Source organism: Nicotiana tabacum, chromosome 13 (genome assembly GCF_000715075.1).
Source record: "Nicotiana tabacum cultivar K326 chromosome 13, ASM71507v2, whole genome shotgun sequence".
Classification (NCBI taxonomy): Eukaryota; Viridiplantae; Streptophyta; class Magnoliopsida; order Solanales; family Solanaceae; genus Nicotiana; species Nicotiana tabacum.
The window spans coordinates 133930185-133942409 of record NC_134092.1 but is presented as its reverse complement, the minus strand read 5'-3'; the positions used below and the strand labels follow the sequence as shown (position 1 = coordinate 133942409).

General features: G+C 31.9%; 2 protein-coding genes across 4 annotated transcripts; one reads left to right on the top strand and one right to left on the bottom strand.

Annotated features, from left to right (window-relative positions):
• The first annotated feature begins 4418 nt into the window (after window positions 1-4418).
• On the top strand, window positions 4419-7062 carry LOC107777846 (acyl carrier protein 3, mitochondrial). Of its 3 annotated transcripts, XM_075228576.1 has the most exons (4): window positions 5461-5824; window positions 5935-6129; window positions 6219-6432; window positions 6559-7062. In XM_075228576.1, the coding sequence occupies exons 2-4, from the start codon at window positions 6113-6115 to the stop codon at window positions 6748-6750; spliced, it is 423 nt and encodes a 140-aa protein (XP_075084677.1). In that variant the 5' UTR covers window positions 5461-5824; window positions 5935-6112; the 3' UTR covers window positions 6751-7062. The 3 variants fall into 3 exon arrangements, with proteins under 3 accessions (XP_016453482.1, XP_075084678.1, XP_075084677.1); XM_016597996.2 differs by lacking the exons at window positions 5461-5824; window positions 5935-6129 and adding an exon at window positions 4419-4574; XM_075228577.1 differs by lacking the exons at window positions 5461-5824; window positions 5935-6129 and adding an exon at window positions 5423-5447.
• LOC107777845 (uncharacterized) lies at window positions 6994-10418 on the bottom strand. Its single transcript, XM_016597994.2, has 2 exons — window positions 10061-10418; window positions 6994-7612 (listed from the first exon to the last, which is right to left on the bottom strand). The coding sequence occupies exons 1-2, from the start codon at window positions 10413-10415 to the stop codon at window positions 7272-7274; spliced, it is 696 nt and encodes a 231-aa protein (XP_016453480.2). The 5' UTR covers window positions 10416-10418; the 3' UTR covers window positions 6994-7271.
• Between the last annotated feature and the right edge of the window lie 1807 nt (window positions 10419-12225).

Below are 12225 nucleotides of genomic sequence, written 5' to 3'. Positions count from 1 at the left end.
TATTGTCCTCAACTTTTGAACTTGTAACTGTAAGTTCCGGACCTATTGTCCTTAACTTTTGAGCTTGTTAGTCTAAGTTCAGAACCAAGTGTCCTTAACTTTTGAACTTGCAATTCTAAGTTCAGGACCAAGTGTCCTTGACTTTTGAACTTGGAACTCAAAGTTCAGGACCAAGTATCCTTAACTTTTGAACTTCTAACTGTAAATTCAGGATCCATAACGTAGCAGAAAACCAAACGTTATTTATATCTTTTCACAAATAAAAATAATAATAATTGCAATTTACATATAAGATTGATGTCAAATTACACAACAGAAAGCTAATAACAAAAAGAAACAACTTTATTTTTGAATTTTTTTTGATTTTTTTTTTTTTTTTTGAAAATTTAGATCTCTCAGTTTTCCAATCAAAATTCAATTCCATAAAATGGTAAAGGGTCCCATCAACTAAATGGAAACAGTACAGTCAAAACCACGACATATAACAAATAATAACTATCAGATTAATTAAAACATGAAGCCTAAAAAACAACAAGAACCTAACCAACCAAAAGAAAAAGAAAAATAAATAAAGTTGGAAAAGTGGTCTGCCTTTGAATTTAGGAAGTGGGATGAAGTTGGGGAAGAACTTACTGCATGGGGGAGAGAATTAACGAGTTTTAGAAATTTTGATCAGGAGAAAGGGTTTTGAAATTTTGATACAAGGTTTGGGATGGAAAAGAGATAGAAGAAAGGGTGACTTCGTCTTCTCATATTAATTTTAATAGAGTAGTGGCTACTTTTGCTCAACATTAAAAATACTGGATAAAAAGTTAATACCACTTTAAAGAGTGACTACCCCACGCCATTTCTACTTAATTTGCCACGGCTGGAGTTTCGATCTTTTTTGGGCTTCCCCTTTTTTGTTGGCATTTTAATCGCGGGCTAGCAGCATATGGATAGTAAATATATATTTGAGGAATTTACATAAAATACAATATTTTAAAGACTTATTTATAATCCCTGTAATTACTTTTAGTACAACTTATTTTAAATCTTACCTTTTTAATTAAACTATGTACAACTTTTCATATCCTAAAATTTCTCCCTTGAGATTTTCTCTCACTTAAAAGATATCTCTTTCTGATTCTCTCTCATATAACGTATCTATCACTATCAATTTTCTCCCCGATTTCTCCAATAAAAGATATTCCAGTATATTACAATCGTCTATCCCCCTTTTCTTCGTCCCATATATTCTGTATAGGTCAAAATAGATTGCTCAGAAAATCATGAACAGTGATAGTAGAGATAATGTTCAGATTGAAGAAACATTGAACTGGAAAAAAAAACAAATATTATTAACAAGTAATACACAATATAATATATACATATACTATGTATTAATGTATATTTTCTTTGAGATTTTCATACCTAAAACATATCTTTATATATCTCGCTTGAGATTCTCTCTTACCTAAAACATATATATCCATATTAAGTTTTTTTCAATTTCTCCATTAAAGGATTCGAGTATATCCCAATGTCCCAAGCCTCTCCCCCATTATTAAAAAATATATCTCCTGTATACTAATAATAAATATAGCATATAATATATTTTATAGTATAAATTTATATGAAAATATATATAAATATACAATACAACATACCTTCAGTGTATAGTATCACTTTAGTTCATCTGACGTATACGTTGAGGGAAAAAAAATATGATGTATACTACTAATAAATATCGTATACAATATATGATATAATATAAACTTATATGACATTGGTATAAGTATACAATACAACATACCTTTTATTGTATAATACCATTTTAGTTTATCGGATATATACCACTGTGAATATAATATACAATACATTATATAATATAAACTTATATGACACTTGGTATATATATATAATATACAATACTTCATATCTTTGTTATATGATGGTACATTAGTTCCTATTGAATTATTTTAGTATTAAAGTTTACATGCTATATATTGATTTTGATGTATTTTGTTTCCTTTTTTGGGCAAATTTTATTTAAAGATTATTTCTCCTACTAATGTAACGAATGGATTGTTTGTTGAGAATGTGGTTGAGAAGGAGAATAAAATAAAAATAAAAAATGAAGAATTTTTCGTATTTAGTTTCCTTATGGCCTTTCCTTATTTATAGGGATTGTGATAGAGTATTTTTAGGGAACAATTGATTTTATTAAATATGTTTTGATATTCAGTTTCTCATTTATAGGATGCTACCATATATAAGAGCTATTTCTTTTATCCTTTTACCGTGTTTAAGTTGTAGAATATGTTAATTACTTTATAGTTGTAGATTATGAAACATTTTACGATTCTACATGTATTTATGTAAACTTCCCATTTTTGGCTCGATTGTTCGAATTGAAATTGTCAATCAATAAATTTCAAAGGTGTTTGACTCTCCACCATTGACAGACATTAAAAAAAAAATTCGAAACCTTGAATTCAAATTAGGATTTTTTTAAAAATTTTATTTGTTTGGATTTGGTGTTATTGCAAACGATTGAGAATATTCTATGGAGTTTATATCTCGATTTTGAGGATATTTGGTGAAGATTAGATTTGATTTTGGTTGGATTTTCATATTGAAATTCGAAAAAGAAGAAGATGAAGAAGAAAAAGACGACATGATATATAATATACATATAAAATTGTATTAGAGTTTTATAATAGTTTTATGAAATTTGTATGTAAATTATATTTGTTCTAATTATGACTTAAAATAGGTAACACACAATTGGAATGAGTCTTGTTTAGATGGAAGGACAATTTGGACTTCATTCCCTTCAATTACGCCATTATTCAAGCAAAGAACTCCATAATTTAAGGCAATAATAATGAATTGTATATAAATTGTACGAAAAATTTGTTTAAGGCGGATAATGTACAAAATTTAAATAATTTTGGCAAATAGATTTAAAATATTGTATAGAAATGAAAAAATCCTGTTAACTTTGTTAAAAATGAGAAAAGAAGAAGAGATTACAACTCAATTGGGCTGATTAACCACGAGATTCAATTGGGCTGGTGCTTAGTTGGGCTATCTCAGACGTGGCCCAACTTGTATGCATAATGGCCATCAAAATGACACCAGGTAGCCACTTTTATACATGTTGTTTAAAGAATATCCAGAATTTATAATGTATTTAAAAAATTAGTCATTTCGCTCAATCTTCAGGACACGACATCCTAGAGTTTAAATCTCAAAATTCAAATTTTAGAACATCGTGTCCTAAAGTTCGAAAATTGTGTTCATAAGTTAGAACCTTATGTCCTGAATTTTAAATTTATAGTTCAATAATTTAGGACACTTAATATTGAATTTCAAATTAGCAGCTCAAAAATTCAAAATACTAAGCCTTGAATTTCCAAATTCAGGAAACTTAGTCCAAGAGTTTAAACCTCAAAATTCAAACTTCACGATATCGTGTCCTAAAGTTCAAAAATTGTGTCCAGAAATTCGAATCTTGTATCCTGAATTTTAAATTAGTAGTTTAGAAATTCAGGACAATTAGTCCTAAATTTCAAATTAGCAGCTCAAAAATTCAGGATACTAAGGATACTTAGTCCTGAAGTTTGGGTGAATTGACTAATATTTAAATACAATGTAAATTATGAAAATATTTTAAATAGCGTGCTTAAATATGGCTTTTGCTGCACTTCGCCCTGCAAAAAGGCCATCATGGTAGAAATAACATCAGGTAGCCATTCTAGAGGGCTTCTATCTAAAAATTAGGCAGCGTATCTTGCATTTCAGTTTCTCAGGTCAATTTTTTCAGGATAGAAAGTCCTGAAATTAAGATTTTTAGTTCAAATTTTCTGGACAAAATAAGTACGGGCCAATTCCTAAATAACAACCCAAAGAATGGCTATTTATGTATGTAAAAATAGCATGGTATAGCCAGTTTTCAGACTGGTCATTCAAAAATAGCCAGCATTTACGAAGTCAATGAAAATAGCCATTATTTTGCTGAAACAGAGACCGGTCCAGAATAATATATCGGAGTTCGGTGCACCCACGTATGAACTCCAACATATTATGCTGAACCGGTATACTTTGTTGATTCCAGTATAATATACTAGAGATTGGAGCACCGGTGCTCCAAACTCCAGTATATTATACTGGACAATTATACTTGCTGGAACTCTAGTATATTATGTTGGAGTTCTAGTGTACTTATGCTGGAACTCCATCATATTATGCTAGAGTTCCAGCATACTTATCCTGGAACTCCAGTATAATATACTGGCGTATTTTTCGGGTTTGAACAGTGTTTTCGCTCGGATTTATCTTTACATGAAAAATGGCTAAATTTCGATTACTTTTGAAACTGAGCTATTTTTGAACGACTAGTTGTAAATCTGGCTATTTTTTAATTTCTCCCTTATGTATTTTCCCCACGGGCCATGTGTTCCATATCCCCGGCCCAGAACCACCCCCGTGCAAATTTCAGTTCGTTGAGGCAATAAAGCAAACAGAAGAGTATCTTAAAATTACACTCCCTACAGAATCAGAAACATCTAAGAAGAAAGCTAAAATTGGTAAGTTTTCTGCTACTTTCTCAGCTGTTTCATTTCTTTCTATATATATCTTTTAGCATTCTGCCTAACAAGAACGTGGACTTTTACTATTTACTCTTATTATTATCACTTGAAAACTATGTGAGTCGGTATTTCAAGTTGTAATCTTTAATGGGTGCTATGAAAGCTAACATTTCGAATTCGGTGCTTTGGTTTATCATGAATTAATGGGTGTCATTAAATTAACACTGTTCAGGTTATAAACTTAACATTTTGAATTTCGTTCTTTGACTTATAATTGGAGTTATAAAGCTGATTATCAAAAAAAATTATAATTGGTGTTATAAAGTTAATATTTTTAATGGATATTTTGAAAGTTAGCATTTTGCACCCTAGGGTGTGGCCTAGTGGTAACTGGTAGGTGAGAGCAAACCTTGGATATTAAGGTTCACACAAAGGACACTAAGTGATTCTTCCCAATATGCTAAGCCTTAATAGGCAGAGTTATCCGGTACTTGTGCTTGTGGGAGGTAGCAAGTACCAAGTGGAATAGTCGCAAGCTGGCGTTGACATCATCGTTATTTAAAAAAAAAATGGAAGTTAACATTTTGATTTTGGTTCTTTAGTTTTAATAGGTTTTATGAAAATTAACATTTTGAATTGGTTCTTTTATGTGGATTTTGAAAGCATAACGGGGCAATTTTGATGCCCTTTTGAATTCGGAGTTTTGTTGTTGTTATAAATCTGATAGATATCTTCATAACTGAGTAGTTATGGATTGAGTAGCACTTTCACTTGTTTCCTTTGGCATTATCCTGATTGGCAGGCAATAAGCTCCAGCAGTTTAGTTTCTGTTATCTAAGACTAGATCTGAAACTTCAATCTGATTCAATGGTAAGTTTGAAATAATTATAGTGGGTTGTGGATTGAGAAATTTATGTGGGACATTACGGGGTTGGGATCATTCTTGTCGTATGTAAGGCAATGATGTTTTCAAGGACATCATTTCGTGGAACAAGTAAGATAAGTATATTTTCAGGATATATTTTCAGGGCTAACAACAAAGAAACATCTCATATCAAAAGGCAAGGCATTCCAGTCAAAAGAGGTAGTAACACTTTCGCGTCATATGATCATATACTTGTGGAGAAAAGGCGTGTTAAGTCTTAGAATACCATAGACATGTGAGTGTTGGCTGTTAAAATAAGCCTTGTTATAAGATACATGGACTACAACATGTAAGTATCAGTATGTCAAGACGGGTACTTAAGGTACATTACTTTCTCTTCTCTACAAATTTGTTTATAGCACGTGGTTGTTAAGCAAACTTGCTGACAGTTTTTCATGTCAGAGACTTACAGTTGTCAACTATTTTACTCAGACTCGGCAGGGTAAACACAATTGTAATTGAAGGATAAAATGTGCAACGGCTATTTGGATTTAACAGATTCTTCAGACACTTGACAAACTTATCTTGGTGAATCTCCTAATACATAGATATGAAACAGGAAACATTGAGAATAAATGCCTAACCTTGATGCTAGTACATTTGTTATGAAATGGAATTGCTCTATAGGTCGTGCTACATCTCTTCGCCTTCTTTCTTTTGCATGTTCTAATCTCCTAAACTGCTTTTGCACATCCTAATATGTCGACTTATTGTAGGTTCAAAATGCAAAGCTTGAGATCCTCTATTCTGAAGTATGTGAGGGTTAGGATCCCATTGCAAGTACAGTTTCAAGCTGAAAATCGGAATGTGTTAAATATACTCAATTTGCAAATACGCACTTGCAGCTTTTCTGGTGCCACCAATCAGGATGAGATAAAAGAACGAGTGCTTAACCTGGTGAAGAAATTTGACAAGATTGATGCAACCAAGGTACGGTCATCTATTTTTGTTATCAGAGTTTTTCTCAAGCTTTCTTAACGGATAATGTCAACTCAACACTTCTTTTGTTGCAAACTATGAGTCAAATAGTGGAGCTGAATTCTAAATCTTTTACAGGTTAATGAGAGTGCTGATTTCCAGAAGGATTTGAGCCTAGACAGCTTAGATAGAGTGGAACTTGTCATGGCTTTCGAACAAGAATTCTCAATTGAGATACCTGATGAAGAAGCAGACAAACTTAAATGTTGTGCTGATGTCGCTCAATATATCATTTCTGGGGCTGAGAAGAAAGACGGGAAGACTTCATAAGTAATTTTTTAGTTAGCATCATATCATCGAAAAAGACAAGGTTTCTTCTGAACATTTCGCCTGGATAGTTTGTATGACAAGCTGTTGAGCCCAAGTATTACATCGTCCTCAACTTTCTTCTAGCTCGTCTTTCAGTTTTTGTGGATCCATGTGAATGTTTGCTACATTTACTCACCACAATTTAAGTAATTGATTCTGCAGTGAATATGCTTATATATTTCGTCGAACTTTTGTGCATCTGTATGACTATATGAAAGGCTACTCATATTCTGAGTGGAAATACATGTACCTGTTACACATCGTTCATACAAGAAACTTGTATTTACATCTCTCTCTCTCTCTCTCAAGAAACTTGTATCTATATATTTCTCTCACTCACACACATACATAATCTTGTCGTGGGAGGAATCACAAGACAAACTGCGGGCTAATACCAGCATGTTCCGAGCTAAATCCAACAACCCAATATTTGTGACTGAAGCGCCAACAGAATGAGTTGTTGGACATGCTCATTTTTTGCCCTAAATGATGCTTACAGTTTCTTGTTGCTTTTTGTCAACTCTCTTTCTGCACCTTTGTGAAACTTTAGGGGTCAGATGAATTGTATCTGTCGTGTAAGTACGGATGCCATCACCGATAGAAGTAAGCTCGAGTCCTTTGTGTTTTCCTCTAAAAGCATGTCCACAAATGGTGTTTCTTGGCAGATGTAGTACTTTAACTAGACATGTTTTTTCCAAGTTTGGAATAGCATGAAGATGAGAAGGAAGATCAATAAGGAATTCTCCATCTTCATCTGTAGTGTTTCTTGCCCATGATCTTCTTGCCTTTCCACTAGATCCACAGAACACAGCCACTGATGCACCTGAAATATGTTGTCACATATATGATTAGTAATGAAGGGAAGCCCTGGCGTAACTGGTAGTTGTTGCCGTATGATCATGAGGTCACGGGTTCAAGCCGTGGAAACAGCATCTTACAGAAATACAGGCAAGGTTGTGTACAATAGACCCTTGTGGTCCAACCCTTCCCCGTACCCCGCGCATAGCGGGAGCTTAGTGCACCAGGCTGCCCTTTATATATGATTAGTAGTGAAGGAGAGCCTTGGCGTAACGGATAAAGTTGTTGCAGTGTGACCATGGGGTCACGGGTTCTAGCCGTGGAAACAACATCTTGCAGAAATGCAGGGTAAGGTTGCGTACAATAGACCCTTGTGGTCCGGCCCTTCCCCGGACCTCGCGCATAGCGAGAGCTTAGTGCATCGGGTTGCCCTTTATATATGATTAGTAGTGAAGGTGAGCCTTGGCGTAACCGGTAAAGTTGTTGCCATGTGATCATGAGGTCACAGATTCGAGCCGTGAAGCATCTTACAGAAATACAGGGTATGGCAAATTACTGGAGATTTAGTATATGAATCCTCTATCTACGGCTATTAATTCAGCTTTCTAAGGACTAATGTTTGTTAAATTATTTTTACATTTTTTATCAACCTATTGCAAATTTTCTACTTTATCAAGTTACCGCAATACAACAACTAGTCAACTACTGCTGCTACGCTTCAGTTCCAAATGCCATATGATTTTTCACTGAACATATTTCTCCATGTAAACTCTATCCAGCTATGGAAATTCATCGCATATGGCGAGAAACCGAATCTATAATTTTTGACACGAAATATAGATATATATATATGCATATGCAGTAATACTATATTGGCCTATTATTTTATTTTGTTTACTATTTTTTGTTCCAATAACACTATCCTTTGGTAGAATCCTACCTTACTAAAAACTCCATGCCACCTACCATGGGCGTTTTTCTGATATTTACGTTGATAGCCTCAAGTCAGTTCAAGCTACTACAAATGAATTACAGACAGAAAAAAAATACCTAATATTTTTTGTTTTCACTGAGAATTGAACCTGAGACCTCATGATTTTCAACCATGTGGAAGCAACGTGAGTTATCATATAGATTCTCCTACAAGTTCCAAAATTTTATATTTGTTCCTGCCTTTTCTTAATACTCTCTCTGGTCCACAATAAGTAACCAATTTACTTTTTTATTTTGGTCCAAAATAAGTGTCCATTTATATAATCAAGAAAAAATTCAATTTGTTTTTTCAAAATTACCCTTATGTACGTATCCCTAAAAAGTCATTTACTCCTCACATTTGAGAAGAGAATCAAGTACTACTATAACTAATTAACTATGGTGCAACATTTAATAAAGGGTAGTTTAGTCATACTAACTATTTTCGTCTAGAATTTAGTATTTTCTTAATGGGTATGCCAAAAGCAAATTGGTCACTTATTATGGACCGGGGAGTAATACCTTTTCTCTTTTCTGTTTTTTTTTTTAAACTTTACTTTTAGAAGCATAGGTTCAATAAATGCAATATCTCTCTGATATAATAACTGTTAAGGACTTTATTAAAAGAAAGTCATTTCTATGCAAAGAAACGTTCTAAATTAAATGAATCCTAATGTTCCATGAATGGAGTAAGTTTAACATTAAACTGAGTTTTATTGATGATACAGATCTACCTATTGTTTAATTAACAACACAAACTGTCCTAATTTAATTTTAGGACGTTTCAACTTTCAACTATTAATTATTTATCTGCAAATTAAAATGTTCAAAACTAGATAACTAGTACTATATATATACACGTAAAAATAAATTTGATAAATGTTGAGTTTTGGCTTCAAATATACAGTAACACAATTATGCATGCCATTGCACTAAGCTAAGAGAATTTTAAAGAATATTTCTATAGACAATTTATAATAAACTTGGACACATACATAATCCTAATGAAACGAACGATTGTCTCACTACACTTTTTCCAAACATTATTTTTAACAAGAAAAAATCATTAGTCCTAGAATAAGAAAGACACAGATTAAAGATCTACGTCTTTAAACTATGATGTCTCAAGTTCAAATACTAGCGGAGACACGCGGCTTTTTTTCATTTATCCAAATTTTGATGGACAAAATTACCAGATATTTGTGTTAGTGGAGGTAACAAGTACCTCGTGAAAAAGGCGGAGCCAGGGTTTGAAGTTTATGAATTCTGAATCTGCCGCCGAACTGGGTTCGCAGTTAAATATTTATACATACTAGTACTTAATAAATTTTCTAATATAAAATAGGGTCTAAGTAAAAACTATTGGGTTCATCCGAACCCGTAAACCATACACTACCTCCGCCCCTGCTATGTGAAATTATGCAAGGTGCATGTAAGCTAGCCCCGACACTATAATTATATTTATAAAAAAAAAGATTATTGAAGAGAGAAAAACACAAACCTGGGATAGGTCGAGGACCAAGTTCTGAAATCTCATCCTTGATATTATTATTATTACAGCCAGAATTATTATCACAAACAACTTTTCCATGAATAAAAACAGTTGAAAGCTTTTCTTCTCCATAACCAGCCATTTTTATCATATCTTCACTCATAATAATTGATTCAACTATAGAAACTCTCTCTATAGCCAAACTTTCAAGAACAAGAAATGAGAAAAAGAAGAAGAAAAACATAAAGATTTTGCTCATTTTTGTCTTCACAATTTTATTGTGTCCAAAAAATGTGCTGAAGAAAAAATTCATAATCTTTATATTGTTGATAATGAAAAATAAATAAAACTTGGTAAAGATCATATATCAGATGGAATGAAGAGAAAATGAAACGCTACCATCTTTGGTTTTATATAGAAGCTTTTGCATGGTTCACATGCCCTTTTCAATTACTTTCTTTATTACTACTAATATTACATTTATAACCTTGAGCTTCCTTAATTCAACAAGAAACCGAAATTTTAATTAATTCAGGCTTTTAACATTTAATTAGATGCTTAAATGCATTAGTGATCTATTAAAAAAACTCACGATCGTTAACTTTAATTTGTTTTTCCTCATTAACCACTTTTTTTTGTTTTGCATGTTATTTACGTATGAAAATGGGTTTTAATTTTTATATAGTGATACTGTAAAAGAATTTTTTATAATTATGACGTCAATTAAAATATAATTACATATACCGTCCATAAAAATGAGACTAATTAGAGCCCGTTTGGCCATGATTTTTCTTTTTTCGAAAATTTTTCACTTTTTTTATTTCTAAATCAGTGTTTGTCCATAAAAATTTCAATTTTCACTTGAGGATGAATTTTAGAATTTTTCGAAAATTTGAAAAACTTCAAAAAGATATTTTCTCAACAAAAAAAAAATCACTCAGATCACTCGCAGAAATTCAAAAACAACCAAAAATTATATTTAAGTCCAAACACAACTCTAATTTTCAAATACCATTTTTACTTGAAAAAAATATTTCATATTTTTCGAAAATTTACAATTCTTATGTCCAAACACCCACTAAGTAACTTGAAAAATAAGGCAGATTATTTCTTAAACATGATAATAATACACCTAAAATCATATAGGGTAGAAAGTATTTCATATAACCAATGTATATAAATTAAATTCAATGAACATCAACTCAAAATGTGGTGTTAGACTCTAATTCTTATTACATTGTACCAACCACTAGCTAATTAAATGTGCTTTCGAGTTTTTGCTTCTATGATCGGAATTTTTTTTTTTTTTTTTGAGTTCATGTGCAAGGAGTTATATATATATATGAAAAAGAAAAAAATTATAATATTCAACTAATATTAGAGAGAAAAGAGAAAAGGGTATTTTAGCCCTTTTAAGAAATGGTAGTAGTTGACATCATAAGATAGGGGTAAAATAGTAAAATCATTAATTTGAAAGAGGAAGAAATTTGAAGTTGGAAAGAAATATTGGAAGGTTAACTATCAGGTTGGTAGCCTAATTCTATCACTTATATATTTCTTTATTCATAAAAATAAAAATAAAATATAATTAAGGTATACAAAGCTTTAAAGCCCCACCAAGTGTTAATGTCTTCAACTACATTGAGCTCTTTGCAGGCAAGCAAAGCAAAATCTTTATTACTTACTAAAGAATTTTGAGTAGTCAACTTGTCAAGCTTAGGACAAAAAAAATTGTCAAACCTACCTCAACCATCTAGATCTTCACATAGGGAGAGTTGCGGGTACGGACGAAATCAGTAACTTTTGCTTAGACTTTATAGTCAGAGGTGGATTGATGATTTGAAGGTTGCGGGATACTTTTTTATTCAACGAAAATCTGCTTTGTATATAGGATGTCTATTATTAATATATTATTATTTTTTTAGGATATATACATATATATATGAAATTTTTATCGAACTTTTACGGGTGCTTGTGACCCTCTACCTATTGCAGAGGTTCGGCTTTGTCCATAGTTATATTAAATTTTTTATCAATTATATATAAATATTTGATTACGCTAAAACAAGCAATAAGTTTGATGATAAATTCTAAGCCTATAAACTTCAAATCCGATCTTCGTCTCTGAATGCAAAACACTAAAATATACGCACTTTTTTCCATTAAAATCTTTA